Genomic DNA, 23,358 nt, shown 5'->3' with positions numbered 1-23,358 from the left:
TGTAACCAGGAAGTTCAAAAAAGTGACTGTAGTGAAAGCTCCAGATCTGCAGCACACAGGGGTCCTGAAATGTCTGCACAATCTTTATTTAACCCTTATTTCTTATAGAAGAAATATGTGAACCCCTGCCCGGTACCTTGCATGCTGGAAGTGAGACTTCTGCAAGAAGAACAAAGGGCTCCTTCAGTGAGACACAGCGGCCATCAACTGTGAGTACTGACACGATTGCTGCAGCTTGGTTCACGCTTTATCCTATCCCATATATATATATTTGCCTGTGTTATCTATTCCAGTATTTTGTACCCACCGTAGGAATGTTAGAATATTCCCGCAATGTGTTAGGGGTCAGATATAAGATGATACAATATGTGGGACATGTCCATAGAGAGCTGGCGCTGTATGTAGCCCGGCCATAGTGCTTCCTGTCCAAAACAGCAAACACCTAAATAATATTTCCCCTCTGCAGCCCCAAATACTGTCATTCAGGAGACTCATTTTGGAATTTTACATATTAGCAGCCGTGTGCCAGTAGGTAAGCCTTGTTTCTATAGAAGCCATTACTTAAAGGGGTCACATCACAATTAAACATGAGCCTATCAGTGAAAATAAAAGTTGTCTCACCTATTATAGGCCCCCTGGTTCCAGCAGCGGCGCCCAATTGTGGACCTGGATGACGACTCCTGAGGATTTGTGATCAGGACCACTGTAGAGGCTCAATGGCCTCATTGGTGACCAGCGCACGAACAGGGCTGCTGCTACTCCGTATTCAGGCCCATAAAAAGCACTCCGGAAAGAACGTGATTGAAATGCGTTGTGGATTTTTTTGCAGCATTTTCACAGAAAGTTTGTAGAGTTTTCCTCTACTGACTGTAGGTATAAATGGTATGCTGCAATATACAAATACGCAACATTTTGGAAATCGCAGAATTTCTGCTGAAGATTTTTTTTTTTTTGTGCAAGTAATATAAAACACAGTGAGGGGGCCACACGGTGGCTCAGTGGTTAGCACTGCAGCCTTGCAGCACTGGAGTCCTGGTGTTCAAATCCCGCCAAGGGCAGAAAAACCATCTGCAAGGAGTTTGTATGTTCTCCCCGTGTTTGCATGGATTTCTATCCCATATTCCAAAGACATACTGATAGGGAAAAATGTACATTGTGAGCGCTATGTGGGGCTCACAATCTACATTTAAAAAAAAAACAAAAAAAAAACACAGTGTTTTAAAAAACTGCAACGCGGGGCTCCGGCCTAAGTATGATTTTATTTAACGTGTTTCTTGTAACACAGCTGGGGACAACTCTGCTCAAATGCATTAGTCCTAAAATAGAGTCTACGTGACATTTTTTTTTTGTGAATTGAAAATAAAATCTATGAGGCAGATTTATCATGTTTCTTTTTTTTGGTGGTAGGGGGGGGGGGGGGTAAAAAATATGCAAATCTATTCTCCAGGATGTAATTAGGAGAACAGTGCCTCTGTATGCCGCCCTCTAGAGGGCAGCCTCCTTAACATCATGCATGACTCAGTTAATAAGCCTACCAACATGATGCGGAGTTTATTGCCTAATTAGTACTTCTATTCCAAAAGGAACAGATTCCAATCTATGGACAGCGCTGTTTTGGTCTTTTGAACCTCCTCAGCATAGCGCAGGGATACTGATTTGGCAGAGTGAGAGACTATAGACCAGGGTTAGGGGATAATCGTACACATTAGGGAGAGTGTGTGCCTACATAGGCAGTACGGAGACTTACAAGTCTTTCCTGCTCCGCTAGGGACTCTGGGTAAAAAAATATGCAAATCTATTCTCCAGGATGTAATTAGGAGAACAGTGCCTCAGTATGCTGCCCTCTAGAGGGCAGCCTCATTAACATCATGCATGACTCAGTTAATAAGCCTACTAACATGATGCGGAGTTTATTGCCAAATTAGTATTTCTATTCCAAAAGGAGCAGATTCCCAGCTATGGACAGCGCTGTTTCGGTCTTTTGGACCTCCTCAGCATAGCGCAGGGATACTGATTTGTTAGTAGGCTTATTAACAGATTCATGCATGATGTTAAGGGGGCTGCCCTCTAGAGGGCAGCATACAGAGTGCACTGTTCTCCTAATTACATCCTGGAGAATAGATTTCCATATTTTTTTACCCAGAATCCCTAGCGGAGCAGGAATGACTTGTAAGTCTCCGCACGCCTATGTAGGCACACACTCTCCCTAATGTGTATGATTATCCCCTGATCCTTTTTTTTTTTTTTAAGCATAGAAGGCATTAAAAAGTTGCAAAGTTGAGCTTTTGCACAAAAAATTCAGCCTTTTCCCTTCCAACTTTCCTGGAATGGGGCAGGGCGTGAGCAGGGTCACCGATCCACCAGATTATTGTCATCTATATCAGTTTGCAGAGATTTCAGTACAGGCTCATAGGCCATCAGAGGGTGCGCCTGATTTATGAGGAGGGGGGTGCCCTGTCATACATGAGGCGAACCCTCTGCCCGCACAAGAGGTGTGTTGGTTTGTGTTATCTGCCCCAATGTGCAAACCAATAACAATTGTCTTTATGATGTATGATATGTGTTACATTATTGTCAACGTGTTGAATATACTGCCTTCCATTCACTAATAGACAGTGTGTACTTATTTGGAGCTAATTTTGCCTCCCATTCTTCTCAATAGTAGGCAGCCATGGGCACTTCTTTTTAGGATACTGAAAAAATATGGTCCGGTCTAAATTTATCTATTTTTGGGCTTACTTAGTGCCAGAATTTTAGGCTGCAATTTGGTGCATTTTGTTGTATTTTAACCAGGCCCCCTTTGCATGTGAAGCCACGCCCAGTTGCCTATTAAGTTGTATTTTTTTTTTATATCACAATAGATGCACCAGAATGCACCATGTTTGACACCAAAATCTAGACATAACCACAACAGTCTCATCCCATCGTGTCAAAAGGTGCCTGCAACTTTACTATATATGAGCCTACTTTTGTATATTTTGATATTTTGTTGAATTTTCGACTGCAGAATTAGACGTCAATGAAAAACGACCTCCCAAAACCTTAGGTGTTCATCTTCTGTTATCCAAAACTGGTGTGGACGTAAAGCTTTCTTCCCGATGATGATACATAATTGCATTATATTCAATATGCCCATACATTGGAGGATTTTTTGGATTCTGACAGCCTGTAACAGTACATACATGACATTTCCAGTTGATGATTTTGCTCTGCTCTCCTTCTTCTTCTTCACAGCTTAGTATAGCCGAGATCTCCTCCGTGTTGGGCGAGCTGTGACATGCCAGCGTTGCCACACTTAGACAATGAGAGATGGAGCATCTTCTGGACCCCAGGTGGGAGGGAACCTGCACCGAGGGACCGACTTCTCCCACTCCTCATATCGCAGGCAACAGACTCATCCTTGATGTCTACCCGGATGGATGTGAGAGGTTCCTGCAGGTGACAGAGAATCACACAAGTGACCTGGTGGAGGTGGAATTTCTCCGACTTAGCAGCAACGATGCAATTATACCATCGGTGGTGGCCCATCTGCCAAAGTTCAGTCATCTGAGATCACTGGTACTGAGAGGTAAAAGATTCTCCAAAACCCATAACTATCACCAGTCATACTGCAAGCACTTGCATGAATTTATGGCCTTTTAGGCTGTGGTGTATATACCCTAAGTGCTGCATGCCATCTTGGTAAGGGGTGCTGTGTTTAAGCAGTGTATGACATCATAGCTGTAAGTATTATATGTAGGATATAAGCGAATTGAGTAGAGGGTACTACAGAAATTTAGAAGCACTGCAGTAGAGCTTTGCTTGAATTATCTATCTATTATCTATCTATCTATCTATCTCACTCATATCTATCTATCTATCTATCTATCTATCTATCTATCTATCTATATCTATCTATCTATCTATCTATCTATCTATCTATCTATCTATCCATCTATCCATCTCCTATCTATCTATCTATCTATCTATCTCCTATCTGTCTGTCTGTCTGTCTATCTATCTGTCTGTCTGTCTGTCTGTCTGTCTATCTATCTATCTATCTATCTATCTATCTATCTATCTATCTCTTATCTATCTATCTATCTATCTATCTATCTATTATCTATCTATCTATCTATCTATCTATCTATCTATCTATCTATCATCTATCCATCCATCCATCTATCTTCATGCTACAAGTATTCATTTGGACCCCACTTGGGTGCAACTCGTTTGCCTTATTAAATACTCAATCACCAAGAAAGATTTTTGATTTACCCTATTTACTGCCAAATTCTGCCTTTTTAGCTATTAAGTTGTCATAGGTTTAATGTGATCAAGGCATCTTTTTGCCTTGTAAGGCTGAGGCCTTAATCTGCAGCAAAAAACCGCCGTTTTTTTGCTGCAGATTTTGCTGCGGTATTTTGAGCCAAAGCCAAGATTGTCTTCAAAAGGAATTGCAAACACATAGGAAGTTCTTATACTTCTCCCTTCTGCTCAATCCGTTCCTAGCTTTGGCTCAGAAAAACCACAGCAAAATCTGCAACAGAAAAAGCTGTATTTCTGCAGCGTGTGACCTAAGGATAACGCAGCTTTTATTGTTGCAGATTTTGTAGTATTTATTTTTTTTGAGCCAAAGCCAGGACTAGATTGAACAGAAGCAAAACTTTCTATATATTTCTGATTCCATAAATCTCCCCTATTGAGTCATCTCTACAATCTATCAAGAGTATGGTAACATACATATATTGACCATATACTCTTTACCAAAAAGATGCTGAGGCTTAATATTTACCTCCTACTTGTGTGACTTCCTATACCCGGATAATTTGGTTATGTTTCCCCTCCCAGATGTACGGGATGTCACATAACACATAACCTCCAATATTCCCTAGTTCTCTCCACAACCTTCCGCCCAGGGATTGTGTTTCACATGCTCAGAAGCAATTTTCTGGCTTGTTAATACATCTTTAATGATAGTTTAGTTGAATTGGTAGTAGCTATGTGCCCCTCTCATAGTGAGGTTCTCTATCAATATCTTCAGAAGGTCAGACAAGGATAATGTCTCACAGAAAGTCTCTTGAGAGACCCAAATGTGGTTGAGAGCCATGGTGACTAGTTCTGAAAGAGAGGCAGGGTTGTCGGGAAAAAAGGGTACAGGTCAGGCCCTGGTGGGTTCCCGGATATTGTCAGACCACAGAAATTTATTTTAAGCAATATTTAGCAAGATGTCTTCAGAGGAACATTGTTTTTGGCAGTAAAGGGGTTTCCAAGTTCCAGTAAAGGATTTTTACTTTTCATCCTTGGTCAATGAACTCAACTATAATATTCGGTTCCGATTTTTTCGCAAAGTTCTATAGAACTCACATTGCAGCCTGGTGGTCACATGATCTCGGCCATCACATTTCAGCCGCCATTTTTTAAGAAAGCTCAGTGTGATGGAAAATCCATGGGGTTGTTTGGTAGGGTACATTTTTATTTTTAGAAAGGGGGAGATTCAGCTAAAACAATATCAAAAGAATCGTCACTTATCGCTGCTGGTGCCCCGTCTCAACCAATGGTTGGCTGAGATGGTAATTCCTAGGTTTCGAGACTGGACCAGGGAGTAGAGACCAGCAGGGACCTGGAAGAATTGTGGTGGGGATGTAGGACGTCATTTTTAATTTTTTTTTAAATCCATTCTACCCCTTTTAAATTTGATGTCTCCAGATAAAAATTTTAATTTGTAGTCACATATGAAGACCATTGTCTTTCAATGACAACTTTTAGCGCAAGCAGTGGGTACCACATGGAGATATAAATGTTCCCTTCTCACCTACTATATCATTCTTCTCAGGCGGACATCTGCGGGATGACCATGGACGATGTCAGAATGGTTTACTGACAACTCTACCACCAGATATCAGTAGGCTTTCCTTGCTGTGCCATCTGGATCTTAGCTTCAACAACTTCTCCGAGCTTCCATCTTGTGTCACTGCCCTTACTTTACTTACTAGTCTCCATCTTGGGTACAACCAACTCAGGACACTTCCGGATGATATTGGTGATTTGAAATCTTTGACCGACCTCTTACTCATGTCTAACCAACTGGTAGAGCTCCCTACAGGAATCGGGCAGCTGAAAAGTCTGGAGAAAATGGACTTGTCTGAGAATAGGCTCACGTCTCTACCAGAGGAGGTCGGAAACTTGCAGAAATGTATTGATTTGGATCTGTCTGGAAATCTGCTTGCCAATCTTCCGGAAACCATGTGTAAGTGTCACCAGAATTCTATCAGATTTTGTTTCAGATTCCAAAAATAAAAATGGATCAAGTAACTGCTGTATAGACACTTTAGGCTGTGTTCACACGGAGGAATTTGCCGCAGATTTGGGGGCGGATTTCGAATGGGAACAATGGGAGGCAGAGAAGAAAGAAGCATCCTGCTCGATCTTGCCGCAAATTCTGCGGCTTGAGACCCCCTGCTGATTATCCCATTCATCTGGGTCTAATCATTAGCGACATCCCTCCGTGGCTAGACCGCGGCGAAAAAGCGGGCAGCATAAAAGGAAGAGGAATTTTTCTTCATTTCCCACCGTATGAACATACCCCAAGAGTATGTTCATACGTAGTTTTTTGCAGGCTGAAAAATTCTGCTTCAGGAATTAGGAAACTTTTGACACGTTTCTTTTACATGATGCAGTTTTTGACGCGTTTTTCATCCTGGTTTCTGACGCTTTTTCTGGTCCAGCACACTGTATGGACCTGAAAACGTCCCTTAAAAACGCTTGCTGCTTCTGATGCAGTTTTTGCAGAACACATGTCAAAAAACGCATCAAAAACTGCAACAACAACAAAAAAAAACGCATTGCATTTTTTCAGCCTCCCATTGATTTCAATGGGTTTTTCAATACGGAATCCACCTAAATCAAGGTCATAATTAGAGATGAGCGAGTAGTACTCGATCGAGTAGGTATTCGATCGATACTACGGTATTCGAAATACTCGTACTCGATCGAGTACCACTCACTATTCGAATGGAAAAGTTCGATGCAGAACCAGCATTGATTGGCCGAATGCTATACAGTCGGCCAGTCAACGCTGGTTCTTCTCCTACCTTTAGAAGTCTTCTCCGTGCAGCGTCCCCGCGGTGTCTTCTGGCTCTGAATTCACTCTGCCAGGCATTGGGCCTGGGCAGAGCCGACTGCGCATGTCCGCTTGTAGTGCGGGCATGCGCAGTCGGCTCTGCCCAGGCCCAATGCCTGGCAGAGTGAATTCAGAGCCGGAAGACGCCGCGGGGACGTTGCACGGAGAAGACTTCTCGGAGGATCCAGCCCGACCCTCACTCGTGGACTTGGTAAGTATAATTTGATCGAACGTTGCCTACCCCTGAAACGAGCATTTTCCCCCTATAGACTATAATAGGGTTCGATATTCGATTCGAGTAGTCGAATATTGAGAGGCTACTCGAAACGAAAATTGAATCTCGAACATTTTACTGTTCGCTCATCTCTAGTCATAATGCTTTTTTTTCCCTCTAGCAGAAAAAATCAGCTAGAGGGAAAAAACTGCTACTTACTCCCATTGAAATTTATGGGAAGCGTTTTTTGAAGCAGGTTCAGCCTCACAATCCATTCTGTAAAAAACTCTGTGTGAACATACTCTTAGAGTGAAGCATCTCCTTTACTTAAAGGGTACTTAAGTTTTCATTAAAAGTTACAATGTCCTAAAATGTTTGTAGAATCTTGCGCAATCCATCCCCTACTTTATTCATTATTACTACTACTTGTTTCTGTACATGTATTTGTACCAGAATTAACTATAAAATAGCAAAGTTATAACTGAGTCCAAGTGAACGTAACATACAACTTCTAGGGATAGACTGCAAAACCAGATTATGATGCACCTAAAACGATCCTTGGCAGAGAAAAGAGAAATCTGAGCACAGTCAGGAGAGCTGCTTGCTTTCCATGACTTATACCCTATCAGCACAACACAAGCAGCTAGTCAGAAGTACATAGACGGACCCCAAACCAAACATGAGACTGATGGAAGCACATTCAGCCATAGGACCTTTTTGCTATTCAGTACAATATGAGAACACCCAGTTAAATGCCAACCACACATTTCACGATCCCAAATAATATGGAAATCTGTTTTTTCTTACAGGTAATATGATGTCCCTCCAGCAGCTTTACCTTCACAACAATCTACTTGTGGCTGTACCAGCAGGTCTGGCCAGTCTGCCTCACCTCTCTCGTCTGGACTTACAGAACAATAAGTTACGCGCAGTCCCTATAGAAATTATACAGTGCTCTTGTGTATATCTCCAAGGGAACCCCATAGGTGAACCAGAGCCGTCACCTCATTCTGAAGGTAAAATACTGTCCCGAAACATAGGCCTTTAAAATATTTGCGGGTTTGATCAGCAGACTATCTCCTATTTAATATATAGGGAATAACTTGTTATTGTGTGGAAACCCCTTTAACGTTGGTGTCCCATTAGAGACATTTATGGCATATTGGTGGTAGAATAGGGCACATGGTCGGCACACATTGTGTAGCTCAAACTTGTTCAGGTTTTTATGCATTTTTTCGTCTGTTCATCAAAAACATATCATGTGAATTAAAGAGGAACTATCATGTCTACATCGATGTGCGGTGTTATATACCACTAGATAGCCAACAGTCTGCTGAATTCAGTCCTGGTCTATGAGGAACGCCCCCCCCGACAGTACAAGTCTATGGAGGAGTACTATCAGAGGGGCGTTCCTCCCAGCCCAGTGATGACACTAAACTGTAATGCCCGCCCTTCTGACAGTGGGGAGATATCAGTGCCGAAATTAACAGCACCGATATCTCCAGCATCGGGGCACATACTTGGAAAGCCGACACATTGATGAGGACATGAAAGGTTCTCTTTAACTCGTAGGAGGATATAGCTGTAGATTGGCCAAGGTTGGATCTGTTTTATGATGAGGTGAATGTCTTCTAATCAGACACATCCTCCGCTGGGGCCATGTTGGCATACAATACATTTTAAATTTGCCCTGTAGTCTATTAACTATAAACATTAGTGTTGGACATGGTTCACACAGAGTAGTTTGATGCTGTTTTAAGGTGTAAACCTACTAAATAGGACACAGAACAACATTCAACTAAAGTAACAGGCGGTATTTATTAGGATATTAATGGCCTATCTTTAGGAAAGAAACATATGAAAAGTATAATAGTTTATTAATGGCACAAATAGAAAATATATGTGTGTATATATAGTACAGACCAAAAGTTTGGACGCACCTTCTCATTCAAAGAGTTTTCTGTATTTTCATGACTGACAATTGTAGATTCACACTGAAGGCATCAAAACTATGAAGTAACACATATGGAATATCATTGTCCTGTTGAAAAATAAATGATGGTCCAACTAAACGCAAACCAGATGGAATAGCATGCCGCTGCAAGATGCTGTGGTAGCCATGCTGGTTCAGTATGCCTTCAATTATAAATTAATCCCCAACAGTGTCACCAGCAAAGCACCCCCACACCATCACACCTCCGCCTCCATGCTTCACAGTGGGAACAAGCCATGTAGAGTCTATCCAGTCACCTAAAACAAAGACTCCTCTGTTTTATCGATTTACTCCTGACTTAGGCTAAAAAATAAGAAGGATATGTAAACTACACAACTGCACTGTGTGAACAGGCCATTCTCCTGATGATTTGTGTGTATGGTTACATAACTACTTACCCTTGTCTATTCTACAGATGAAAGTGAAAGCTTAGATATAAAGGAACTCTATGTGAAACCAGAAGACAAGAGGTAAGTAACATCAATCTTGTTTAGGGTGTCACCAGTGGTCCCTATGGGTCTGTTTCCGGTGATGTTCTGTTTCCCTTTTAACGGAAACAGAACGTCAGCAATATTACCACCCCATCATACTTACCTGTCTTCATGTCTGGGGCTTCTGGGCACGAAACGTCTCTTCCTTCAAGGATGCTGTGTTGTGCAGGCGCCGGTAGATGTGAAGAGGAGAAGGACAGAAGGACGTGATCTCCTGTGCCCAGGAGATCTGGACAGGAAGACAGGTAGGTATGGGGTGGAGGGGTGGGCTGAGTTAGTTAGGTAGGGCTAGTAGTTGGGCTAGTGACTTTTATCTGATGTGTATGGCCAGCCCTATTCCAGCATTCAGAATAAGAGATCCCTCTGAGATCACTGCAAACAGGAAAAGATTTTTTACTTTCAAGCTGGTACCTGTAACCCAAAGATTTTTTTTGTATTCCCATAAGGGTTCACATCTGGCGCAGATCTGTCATAAATAGTAAGGCCCGCTTCACATCTGCATTTGATATTTCATTTTGGGGGCCCCCTAATGGAATACCGAACATATTGACAAGCGATGAGCATTGAAAGCACACGGACCCTATAGACTATAATGGGGTCCGTGTGTTTTCCAAGCAGTGTCCGCACGGAACATGCGGAGAGGAAAGTAGTTCATGTAGTACTTTTCTCTCTGTGTGACTCGTGCGGGCAGCACGCGGAAAACACATGGACCCCATTATAGTCTATGGGATCCATGTGCTTTCATTGCTCACCACTTGTCAATGCATTCGGTATTCTGTTCGGGGGTCCCCAAGCGGACTCCCCGAATGAAATATCGAACGCAGATGTGAACCAGACCTCAGATGAAAAAGCGCTGCAATCCTTAAAAAGAATGAACATCCAATGGGTCCCATTATAGTTAATGGGATCCCTCAGGCTCCGTTCATGTCCACTATTATTGCCGTCCATTTTCCCATTCTTCTGGTCCTCCAACGGACCAGAAAAATAAACACCTGGCGCAGACATATACCCAGCCTTATCTGTATTTTTGCTTGTTTTGTCCTTACGATGGCCGATAACATCCCAAATGGTCTAAGTTAGCTATTGAGTTTGTTTTTCCAACTGAGAGCAATAATATTTTTTTCTCATGGTATCGAATGTGTTTCCTCAGCTTCTGTGTCACACCAGATGGATGCTGGGTATTCCTCCCACATGGATTTCACCTTTGTTTTCCTCCTGGAGCTGTATCGTGCGACACAAGAATATATTACCAAATACTGTTCCCAGACCAGCAGCATGTGAGACTTGGCCACCATGATGTGCTCCTAAGTAGCACGTTGGAGTTGCAGCCTCATGGCATACAGTTCCTTCAGGTAAGGTGTAATTGATAATGGGATATCTTCAAGAGCATATATACAGTAGGGTCAGACTACGCAGATGCTGGGGGACCCTGACTCGATTCTGTGGAGAACCTAGCCAGGACTTTGCCCTTTGGAAGGAAATGCATTGTTGTCGAACAAGGGGGTGGGAAATTGTCCCATAGAATCAGCATAAAAGAGAACAAACAAGGCTCCAAAAAGAGAACATATACCAGGATTTTTTGCAAGCTTAAAGCCCCGCTTATATAATTATATTATGCCCTATCCATGTAGTACTGTTCTTACTATTGTAAAGTGACCATTGCACTCACTTACTGGGCACATCGGTCACTTTATTCAGCCACCAAATAGTCCCCAGGCTGGTCATGGGATTGGCAGATTGACCTACTGATTCACACACTATTCAGAAGTTTATGGTGTCATTTTCCCCCCTAAATAAATAGTTCAGATGAGTATAGGAAACTTTTTAACATATCAGAGGAAAAGTCCCTCTCCTGCCTGCTAAACTGTTCCATTTACTGAAAAATTTGTCTTAAGTGAAGATGTGCTACAGCCTGCAAATAGATCAGGTTACATAGAAGTCTATGGAAACCTATTCTGTGTGATGGTTACGTTTGCAAGCGACATATGTACAATGTTATTAAAAGTGCGCTTAGACCCGCATCATACAATTATTTGGTGTATCCACTAAGCAGAGTAAGAGTCCATGTTGTATATGTACTGTGAAGTGGAGATAGGTATAGTGTGGGAGAACCGCTATTTTTTCCCCAAGACTGTTGCAGTATGCACAGGCGTTTAGCTTGTAGGTCCCGGACTGGAGTAAAATTTCGGGCCAGTCCTGTAGGGAAATCCACTCCAGACTTGGGAACCGACCAGCAGAGCTCTGTAAGTAGCACAGGTGTGCTGTTTGCTGAGAGAGAGAGGAGAGAGACCGAAACACACACTCAATCAGTCTGGGAAAGCTCTGCCAAAACGGACGCTGTTAAAGGGCCGGGTATGTGTACACCTTGTTTACTTGTGAACCCTGTTTGTTAGGAGGTCAGCGGTAGGCTGACCCCCTGGTTAGTGAGGGAATTACTCGTTTAGTAAGCCGCCGGAGAGGCATAGGTCTTTATTTTCATTTGTTTGTTTTGACCTGCTGAGCAGCACTATCTGTACCTTTAAGCTTGTCTGCTGCAATAAAGACTGCTTTTGGGAAAGAAACCAGAGCTTCTGAATCCCCCGTACATCACAGTACCAACCTACTGACTGTTTCTACCATTTATCACAGGATGTGGAAATCAATATCCCATTTGCCTGCCTGAAGCCTGTACCAAAGCGTGAGGTTGTTATCAGGACTTTTAGTGACTCTTGTGCAACATGGATGGATCTGAGCACCACAATAAAGGAGAAGTCATCACATGAGGTGGGACCATCAAGAAGAAGCTCATGTCTTATACAGGGTGACATCCAACCACACGTATAGTCTGTTTATCTCTGTGTGATTCGGTCTTTCTCCTTCCAGATGCTGGCGTCTTGTAAGACTGCTCACTTCTCCTGGTTCCTTGTGGTCTCACGTTTAGTTGAGGATCGCTGCGAAGTCCCCAAAGAGGGAGAGCTCCTGTTCTCTAGTGTGGACCAAAATATCCGGGTTGAGTTTCCTCCAGGTGCAACTGCAGAGACTCGAACTGTCTGCATGCAGGTAAGTGATCTGTAATGGTAAATGACTACCGCCAACCATGATGATGTAATTTCATGCTGTTCTAATTTTCATCCCTTTTTTTAATATCATTGATTTATCATGTCAGGTTTTGCCGGTCTCCAAGAAAATGCTACAGAAGATCACCGGAGACTCTGAGTCCTCTACTAGCCCACTCTTATGTCTTTCACAAAGTTCAGCAGAAAACTTCTTGAGTGCTGTTAAGATTCAGTTACCTCTCCCACCCGGAGTGACAGGTCAGATATTAAGCTCGTTGTGTATGTTTGGTCTTTGTTGGTCCATTGACAGTGTATTTGTTTTGAAGGTGACACCTTGGATCGTTCCCGTCTGTTCCTTTTGCATGGTGATCCACGGGCGCAGACCTGGACTGACATAACCAACCAGGTTGTGCTGCAGATCTCTCATATTTATGCTAATTTCCAGGTGGATCATTTTTCATGGTGAGTTCCTATTACGAGCCAGGTTAGATATTAGTATAATATGTCTTGACCACTCCATGCCATGTTTAGTGACAGTACCAGGTTACATCAGCTCAGCTCCAATTGACCTTGTAGTAATCAGAAACAGACACTACACAGTGGACAGAGCCATCTCCTTCCATGTCCATCCACTGTATAGTTCTGGTAATGGCTGCTGCTGAGAACAGCTGATCAGTGGAGGTGCCAGATTTTAGACCCCCACCAATCTGATATGGATGACCTATCCCTTGAGGGTTTTCCTGCAGCACTTTGCACAGAAAGTCCGCAGAGGTTTCCTCTTTGGACCCTCTGCTTCCATTATACGTATAGGGGTAACACCGGCATTTCCGTAGGTTTAATTGACATGTGGCAATTTCCAAAACCGCAACAGTTTTGGAAATCGTATTTTCACAAGATGGGATCCCATATACCTTGGAGTGACTGTAAAGCGCCAAGGCCAAACTGTGGTGTTTACATCATGTAGGCCCCTTGCCTAAAATTCAGTAAATTTTTTAATTCTTTATATTTGCAAAAATGCTTTCTTTTAGTTGTCTACAAATCTAAAAGTGGTGATGTTCATGGGAAAATCCCTTTAATTTATCTCTTTAAGGTACTGGCTATGGTATACCACAAAGTCCTATGTCGGTGAGCTAGCCAAGAACGTGTACAACAAACTGCGCATGTACCAAGTCAACTTTGTTGCTTTGCAGAGGAAACGGGATCCGGAGCAGGTGCTGCTGCAATGTGTCCCTAAGCACAAGGTACAGCCCTTATGTATTACTTCGGATCTGTTTCATCTGTTCTTTTGCTTTCACTATACTTTTTTTTGTAATAAGGAACATTGAACATTGTATGTAAAGCTGTCTTAGACAATAGATAAATCGATTAAAATATGCTGATAGACCCCACAGATGCGTGAATAGCCTTTAATAAGGCTATTCAGGCACCACTAAAGTTATATTAAACTTATCTATCGTGCACGGTGGGCGGGTATTCAGGGTCCGACGTCATCTTCAGCCACGCCTCCTCTTCCAGCGATGTCTTCGGGTCCCGTCTTCCTCCGGCGCTCGTGAACTGCCATTGATAAAAAATGGCGCGGGTGATGCGCAGTAGTAGTAGTAGCAGCATGCTACTGCGCATGCACCCGCACCATTTTTTTTATCAATGGCAGTTCACGAGCGCCGGAGGAAGACGGGACCTGAAGACATCGCTGGAAGAGGAGGCGTGGCTGAAGATGACGTCGGACCATGAATGCCACCCACCGTGGTGCACGATAGATGAGATTAACATATTCTTATTTAGGGTTTTATTTTAAAACTGGGGGGGGGGTAGTTTAATATAACTTTAGCAGTGCCTGAATAGGCATTTGTGGGGCTCTAGCAGCATAATTTTGCTGATAGAGCCCCTTTAATGTCCACACCTGATGATCCTGGATATGGGAGCCTCCTGACTTTACCTTGATGACACACGTTGGGGGAGAGACGGGTCAGCAGTTCACTTTCACTTGAGATAAGTCACCCGTGAATTAAAGGCACGGGCAGCACATGGGGGAACACGTGGAAGATGTCCCTAATGTGCCGCCTGTGCATGGGCCATGCTTCTGCGATTTCACAGGCTGCCATAAACTGCAACTACAGGCTGCTGACAGTTTTCCAGGATAGTGTCAGGGAATACTTTGGATCTATGTTTCTGCTTTATAGGAATGCCCTGGATTGACTTGTACCAATAATGAATATATTCAGAGAATTATTGTCTATGCAGTTATGTCATATATTAGTTTAGGATTATATTAGTAGGATACGCCATTACTCCCAATGACCGGGCTGTGCTGCAGTATATACTGCTGGTAGCCAGGAACACCAGAGCAAAGGGAACATTTCTGGAAGGGGCGCTAAAGTACGCGATGGTGAGCCCTCTGATCTCAGCATCAATGAGTTCCCAGAAATTGGACTTCTGCAGATTAGGAAGTGATATATACACCATCACTATAGAAGTATAAACCTTTAGACTGTATAAGACAATTCTGACCAATCTTGGGTGATATCCCTGTTAGTGTGCAGTTTCTAGGAAGTATAATGTGAATATCGGCTTACTTTGTACATTGTGCTTCAGACAGATGTCACAAGCTTTACAACTGGATAGAAAAATCCAGCTTTCCAGCTAAGTAATAGCACGTGAGATTGCCTGCATGTCTTTTCTGTCTGGGCTTTGTGTGTGAGTACTGTTGTACTAAATCCATTGCTGTGTATATATGAGTATATAAAGCTACTGGAAATATACAGTGATGGTCTATTGATAATCCATCCATATGATTGAGGAACATCTGACCTCCAAGACCCCAAGTGAAAGGCAAAACACCAAGGCCATGGAGTTGCAGGAAGTCTTGTAGCAACCTTCACAGGCTTCACTACGGCCATTGGTTGGGCCACTTCTTGGGTAATCTTTTTGGGTAACCTTTGCACGCCGTGTGGCTTCAGCCATAAACTGGTCAACTTAGAAGCGGCTGTACATGTATTCTTCTACAACAGTGACGTCTAGTGACAACAGACAGTACTACAGTATTAAAGGGGTTGTCCAGGATAACCTGAGAATTAACCCCTAAACTAAACTCCCTCCTAACTTCTAATTTACTTCAATTCAAAAAAATAAATCTATAATTGCCCATATTCCTGGAGCACCCCAGGGACACGTTCTAGGATAATCCAGTGACGTTCCGTTTCACTGCTTGGAACGTCACCATTACTATTCTCCCTCCCCTATCCCAATCAATGCTTGCCAAGCTTTCCTGTGTCCGGGGAACGGCTCCTCCACTCGTCCTGTCTTCTAGTAGTGATCAGAATACGTTAGCTAGAGAGACGGGGGAGGGAGGGTTAGTAAAGGATGGCATCACTAGGCTTAGTGAGATAGGGAGGGGCATGTAAGGGGTGGGATTGCTAGGCTTAGTGAGACAGGGAGGGTGGGAGGGGCAAGTAAGGGGCAGGATCGCTAGGCTTAGTGAAACAGGGAGGGTGGGAGGGGCTATCAATGGGTGGGATCGCTAGGCTTAGTGAAACAGGGAGGATGGGAGGGGCTAGTAATCGGTGAGATCACTAGGCTTAGTGAGACAGGGAGGGTATGAGGGGCTAGTAATGGGCGGCATCGCTAGACTTACTGAGATAGGGAGGATGGGAGGGGATAGTAATGGGCGGGATCGCTAGGCTAGTGAGACAGGGAGGGGGAGTGTAACGGAGTGAAAGAGAAGGGAGGGAACGAGTGAGAGGGAACTAGTGTAGAAGCTACACAGGAAGCTGCACAGCAGGAAGTTAACACCAAGTAAACAAAGGAAGAGGATGCAGCAACTGCCAGAGACACAGATATCACAAAACACTGCTAAAGGTATATGGGTGTACTTATTAACCCATTACTAGCACTAACAGACCTTTCTAAACTAAAGATTTTCTGCCCAGAAAACTCCTTTATTCCTTGCATGTTGAACTACATTCATACAGGGTGGGTACAGCATGACATAGCACAATGTACCATAGTATATACGGCATATATAACCTACAGTCACCATGATATATCTGCAGTCTTCTATATAAGGGGGGGGTGACATTTATATATTTCCTGCATTACAGATTTCCTGCTAACACTTCACTACATACATACATACATACATACATACATAATAATATAGTCTCCGAGAGAGGCGGCTGAGGTGTTGTTACAAAAAAAACCAAACCCTAAATTATTGGCATGAGTAATATTTATCTAACGTGCATGTAGATTGTGAAGGAGACGAAGTTTTGGCTTGAACTTTTCTATAAATGTGTAATACTTCAGGCATCTTCCCTTAGGTGGAGTCAACAGTTAAGAGACTGCAGGACAGATACAAGGGCCCGGAGCCGTCTGACCTGGTCGAATTGGTGGAAGGGGAACAATTCTTTGCAACGTTCGAACAAGGTCTAAAACTGTATTCAGGTATAATGCAGAGTCTGCTCGAAACTTTCATTGTGTAATCTTAGGAGATAAAATTCTGTCTTGGTCATGTGATGGACACAGGGGTGAGAGTACTGGGTGCTTACGTGGCGATGTGGGTATGGCTTTATCTCCCGATACGCGAGAACCCGTCCTGCCTACACCTGTTTCTCTGTCACATGACCATTCCTTATAGTAGTTACCTTCACATCCTTAGTCACCAGACAGATATAGAGAGCTGTGGACCAGATTCTCAGTCTTGGTTCTGTTTTGTCGCACTCAGAGCGTCCTGACTGTGTAGACGGCAGAATATGTTTTGTCTTCTACTCACGTATGAAAAACATGAAGGAGGTCTATGTTACATCGTCTGCGGACAGGATGGAGAAAGATGTTAAGGGACAGGTGAGAATCTCTCATTACTTCCAGTCGTTTCAGTCCATAGTCGTTCCGTCGACAGCCTCCCCTCTCCATAGACTTCTGTGTGGGAGATAAATACGAAGGTAAATTCAAAATAATTAGTCTGAGTCAAGGTAAGCCTAATAAGTGGAGAAGGAAACCTATTTCTCTAGTAAGATATATTACAAAGTTTCCTATACTCACCTGGAATACAAAGGGAAAAGTGTAGACCAGGGCAGGGGTAGACTAGTTCCAGCCGCTGCAGCGTATGCAGATACAGCGACCACACACTTGGAGGGTCGCTTTCAGTTCCTCAGCTATACATACTGATGTTTTGATGGTAATTCCTATATATAAACCAGTTATCTCTACCAACTTCCCCATAAGCATGAACATGAGTCTCCTTTGCATTTTCTTTATTTTCACTACCTCCACCAACTTCACTTCTGGGCATCTGGTGCCATAGTTAGAATATATTCTCTAGCCCCCACCATTCCTGAGCAATCAGTTCTGTTGGTTTTGGTGCCTGATATGCTATATAGACACTGTATAGTCAGGATGGAGGTGATGATTCAGAGCTCCTATCAGAGGCAGAAACACCCACCTTTCCTGCTCCTGACTGACACCGCCAACCTGACAATGGAGAACCTAAATAGTATATCAGACACCAAAACCAACAGCATTTATAGTTTGGGGACTAGAGCGGTGCCGAAATCGGTGGATCAGCAGCTATTAACAGATACAAAGAGTAGCGGAGGTGGTGAGAGGTTGTCCCTAAATCAGAGTAATAGGATCAATCTTTACTGCCTTTCATGAATAATGATATATTTTTGTTTTATAGGTTTCATTTTACCGTGGATCGGTCCCAGAAGGTCTTCCCGATGAAGTCACAAAACTCCGCAAAGGCTCCCGTTCTGACTGGATGGCAACGCTGCCTATCAAACTGCCTGTAAGATCAATGTCTTTGATGGGCCTCCCTATTTGGCAGAAGTGGCTCCTAAATTCTACACTATTATGTCAACTCGATCTGGCCATATACATTAGATATAAGCCTTCCATACCTGGAGATTTTGGCAAAATCAGCAGAATTTCTAATGTGTATGGGGGCAGATGTTATGGGGGAGAGGTGTTGGACATGTTATGGCTAAGGTAGTAGGAGACAATCTACTGTAAGAGGGGTTTAACTCTTTAATTGAAGGAAATATGCATGGAAAGAATAGATGAACGAACGATTGTTAGCCCTACAACTATCCCAGATCGGGCCGGCTTCACTTTACATTACGACTATGCAATTAATAAATGCAGCGTTATTTCTTATTACCTTCCTTGCCAGAAAACAAAAGGTCCAGATGGAGAACAAGACCGGCAAAGGAATGATCATTCACTGCCCCCCTTGAATATAGGCAATCCCGAGATGGGTTATCTGACCGAAACCAACCTACTCAGCATCGCCAATCAGATTGGATCAGATTGGATGACCATTGGTATTAACCTGGGACTGTCGTATCAGGAGCTGGAACGTATTAATTTTAAGAACGGGTGAGAGATATCGTCACTGTCATTTCTTTAGTTAAAATATTGATCCAGATATAGTATTGTGGTTCTGACTACTCACTGGTGTGACTGTGGCATGTCTTTGGCACAATGTGGCAGATCTCTGGTGCAATGTGGTGCATCTACTTTGGGCTAAAATTTTTAACTCGCTACATGAGCAGGTGTGGGCACTCAGAAAAGGGGGCGTGGCCATACCTCCCAACCATCCTGGATTCAGCGGGACAGTCCCGGATTCCTGGTCCTGTCCTGCGCTCCTGGTCGGCAGGAGGTATGTCCTGGATTCAGTTCATCTGTGTCCGCAGAGGATGCAGATGAGTTGAATATAGTAGTGAAGCAGGAGCCATCTACGGACAGCTCACCACTGTGCCCCCTGTGTTCGGGAGCTGTAAGTGCGATGTGATGACATCACTCACATTGAACCAGCAGCTCACTGAACACTCAGGGGGCAGAGACCTGAAAAAGAGGAGCAGCGGAGCGAGGATTGGTGAGTATCAGGGTTTTATGTAGAGGGACATTAAACAGTGGGGGCAGATGGTGGGGGGGGACGAACTGGAGGGACATTAAATGGGGGGAATATGAGGGGGACATTAAACTTTTGGGATAGATAGAGGGGGTATTAAACTGGGGGCATATGGAGAGGGCATTAAACTGTGGGTCAGATGAAAAGGACATTAATCTGGGGTCAGCTGAAGGGGGACATTGAACAGGAGGAGGACATTAAACTGGGTACAATAGGGGAGGATATTTAAACTGAGGGCAGCTAGAGGGGGACATTAAACTGGAGGTAATGAGGGAGAACATTAAACTGGGCGCAATGGGGAGGACATTAAACTATGGGTGCACTAGGAGAGAGACTTTATACTGTTGGGTCAATCTGAGGAGAACATTATAATGTTGGGGCATATAATATTAGGGTGAGCATTATACTGTGTGGGGAGCACAAAGAAATATAGATGGGAATGGGTGGAGTCAAATTGGAAGTGGGTGGAGCTAAATTTGCTGTGGTGTGCATAGTGCACATTATGTCCCTCTTTCTGTCCTTTAAAAGTTGAATATGGCCTTAATGCACCACAATGTCCCAAAATGCACCAACATTGTGTATAATTCTGATGCGACGTAAGTCCTCTAGAAGGGGGTATAAACTCAGACTAAGAAACACCCAATTTATCATCCAGCATCAGTGACTGTGGTAAATCTGTCACATCAGATTGTCGGTCAGAGCTTACACTGTCAATGCTGGCCACTGTTTTTAGGGTGTAAGGACACACCCCATTGACAAGAGGAATGGTAACACCCAGTTGTCAATATTTCCATGCATTGCCAGGTTGAATAACGGAAGGAATCCTTACACACTTTAACATGACATGTCTCCATATCTGATGAAGATGATGGTTTGACGATTCTTATTTTGTATCTTCCCAGCAAAGACTTACATCAGCTAATCTTGGATATGATATTTTTATGGGCCCGGACGAACTCTGAGCAGCCGGACTGTGTCCAGAAGTTAGTGCAGGCCATGCGGAATAGCAAAAGAAATGACATAGCTGATGAAATAGAAGACGTGATCACATTAGGAAAGAAAAAATACACCCAGTCTATTCGAAGGGTCGGCCTGGACCAAGGTAACAGCAGTGAAGACTCTGCAATTGCAATGAGTCAGTCGTGAGGACAGAATGGACACAAGCTGGAGGCTGAAGCTCACCTTTGGAGGGTATTGTCATTTAGAGCACTTATCCCTTAAAGAATAAGGGTCTAGATACTTGGGGTTCACCTCCTGGGACCCCAAGTGAACCATGTGAATGGAGTAGTGGTGAGCATGCTCAGTCACGGTTACAGTGACATCCAGAGAACTTTCCATCAGTCCCATAGAAATGAATCACCATTGTATTCACATGGGGCTCTCAGTCACTACCATTCTCATGGACGATGGACACTTACCCCTATCCCCGTGGTATAACCACTCTAAACCTCAAAAACCAGATAGTGATGGTTTTGTCTTTCATAGTAATAATGTGAGTACCAGGGGATCTCATATTGAGGTTTGGTACCATGTGCACAACAGGTTTTTTCTCATATTCAATTAACTGGAATTTGCTTTGAGTTTTTGTCTTTATCATCTCATTTGCTTGGTTTTAGTGTGAACCGGTCAGGTGATTCCTGCTGCAAGATCTGAGAGCAGGATAAGATACAAGGGGAGAAGCTGTGTCATGTGATATATAGGGTTATATTATAGAGGAGAGAAGCTGAGCTCTGTGATATATAGGGTTATATGATAGAGGGAGAGAAGCTGTGTCATGTGATATATAGGGTTATATGATAGAGGAGAGAAGCTGAGCTCTGTGATATATAGGGTTATATGACAGAGGGAGAGAAGCTGAGCTCTGTGATATATAGGGTTATATGATAGAGGAGAGAAGCTGTGTCATGTGATATATAGGGTTATATGATAGAGGAGAGGAGCTGAGCTCTGTGATATATAGGGTTATATGATAGAGGGAGAGAAGCTGTGTCATGTGATATATAGGGTTATATGATAGAGGAGAGAAGCTGAGCTCTGTGATATATAGGGTTATATGATAGAGGAGAGAAGCTGTGTCATGTGATATATAGGGTTATATGATAGAGGAGAGGAGCTGAGCTCTGTGATATATAGGGTTATATGATAGAGGAGAGAAGCTGAGCTCTGTGATATATAGGGTTATATGATAGAAGAGAGAAGCTGAGCTCTGTGATATATAGGGTTATATGATAGAGGAGAGAAGCTGAGCTCTGTGATATATAGGGTTATATGATAGAGGAGAGAAGCTGAGCTCTGTGATATATTGGGTTATATGATAGAGGAGAGAAGCTGAGCTCTGTGCTATATAGGGTTATATGATAGAGGAGAGAAGCTGAACTCTGTGATATATGGGGTTATATGATAGAAGAGAGAAGCTGAGCTCTGTGATATATAGGGTTATATGATAGAGGAGAGAAGCTGAGCTCTGTGATATATAGGGTTATATGATGGAGGAGAGAAGCTGAGCTCTGTGATATATAGGGTTATATGATAATAGGAGAGAAGCTGAGCTCTGTGATATATAGGGTTATAGGATAGAGGAGAGAAGCTGAGCTCTGTGATATATAGGGTTATATGATAGAGGAGAGAAGCTGAGCTCTGTGATATATAGGGTTATAGGATAGAGGAGAGAAGCTGAGCTCTGTGATATATAGGGTTATAGGATAGAGGAGAGAAGCTGAGCTCTGTGATATATAGGGTTATATGATAGAGGGAGATGCTGTGTCATGTGATATATAGGTTTATACAACTTCACGCAAAACTCCAAAAATGAGTCGGACACATTTACTGGCACCCCTCACCTTAATATTTGGTTGTCCACCCTTTGGAAAACATAACTGAAATCAATCCCTTCCTATAACCATAAGCTTCTTACACCTCTCAGCTGGATTTGTGGACCCCTCTTTTTTGTAAACTGCTCCAGGTCTCTGATATCTGCCTGATCTCCAGACTCATTGCTGCCACTTCTGAGCTCTCCATTGCTTTGCTTCCATCCATTCCTGGGTACTTTTTGAAGTATGTTTGGAGTCCTTGTCCCTCTGGACACAAACCCAGCTTTCTGACACTGGACCTTATATTGACCCCCATGACCCTTTGGTAATCTTCAGATTTACTGATGCCTTGTGTACAGTGAAGACACAGAGGCAACAAAACAACCCCAAAACATCTTTGACCCTCTACCCTACGTGACTGTTGGTATCGTGTTTTTTCTTTGTAGGCCTCATTCTGTTTTCAGTAGCAGTAAACAGATTCCGTTAAAAAAAAAGTAGACAAAAGAGCGCAGTGCGTTACATTATATTATCTGGTCTCTGATGGGAATCCGACAGGCTCCATTATCATCAAAGGGGGGCTTTAGGTGTTACTTATATCCATTATTTCACAAATCCAGCACTTCTGTTCTATTCACTGTTCTCCTCCTATAACAGAACAACATAAATGTGAACACATCCTAAATGCCGACAGGACTCCTAGGAAAGGCAGTGAGAGTCCTGTATATCCGGCCCACACACAGGATGATGGATAGACTTCTATGTACACACAGTGATACAGGGAGAGCTGTCAATCATCCTGTGTGTGG

General features: G+C 43.2%; 1 protein-coding gene across 1 annotated transcript; it reads left to right on the top strand.

Annotated features, from left to right (window-relative positions):
- On the top strand, positions 1-21,843 carry PIDD1 (p53-induced death domain protein 1). Its single transcript, XM_075281292.1, has 16 exons — positions 1-209; positions 3,235-3,568; positions 5,816-6,229; positions 8,126-8,332; positions 9,725-9,779; positions 10,951-11,152; positions 12,429-12,563; positions 12,663-12,839; positions 12,946-13,093; positions 13,162-13,297; positions 13,926-14,076; positions 17,152-17,275; positions 17,556-17,674; positions 18,510-18,617; positions 19,002-19,207; positions 20,645-21,843. The coding sequence occupies exons 2-16, from the start codon at positions 3,310-3,312 to the stop codon at positions 20,886-20,888; spliced, it is 2,685 nt and encodes an 894-aa protein (XP_075137393.1). The 5' UTR covers positions 1-209; positions 3,235-3,309; the 3' UTR covers positions 20,889-21,843.
- Positions 21,844-23,358: the final 1,515 nt, after the last annotated feature.

This window comes from Leptodactylus fuscus, chromosome 7 (genome assembly GCF_031893055.1).
Source record: "Leptodactylus fuscus isolate aLepFus1 chromosome 7, aLepFus1.hap2, whole genome shotgun sequence".
Lineage (NCBI taxonomy): Eukaryota > Metazoa > Chordata > Amphibia > Anura > Leptodactylidae > Leptodactylus > Leptodactylus fuscus.
This window is presented reverse-complemented; position numbering and strand designations above follow the sequence as displayed.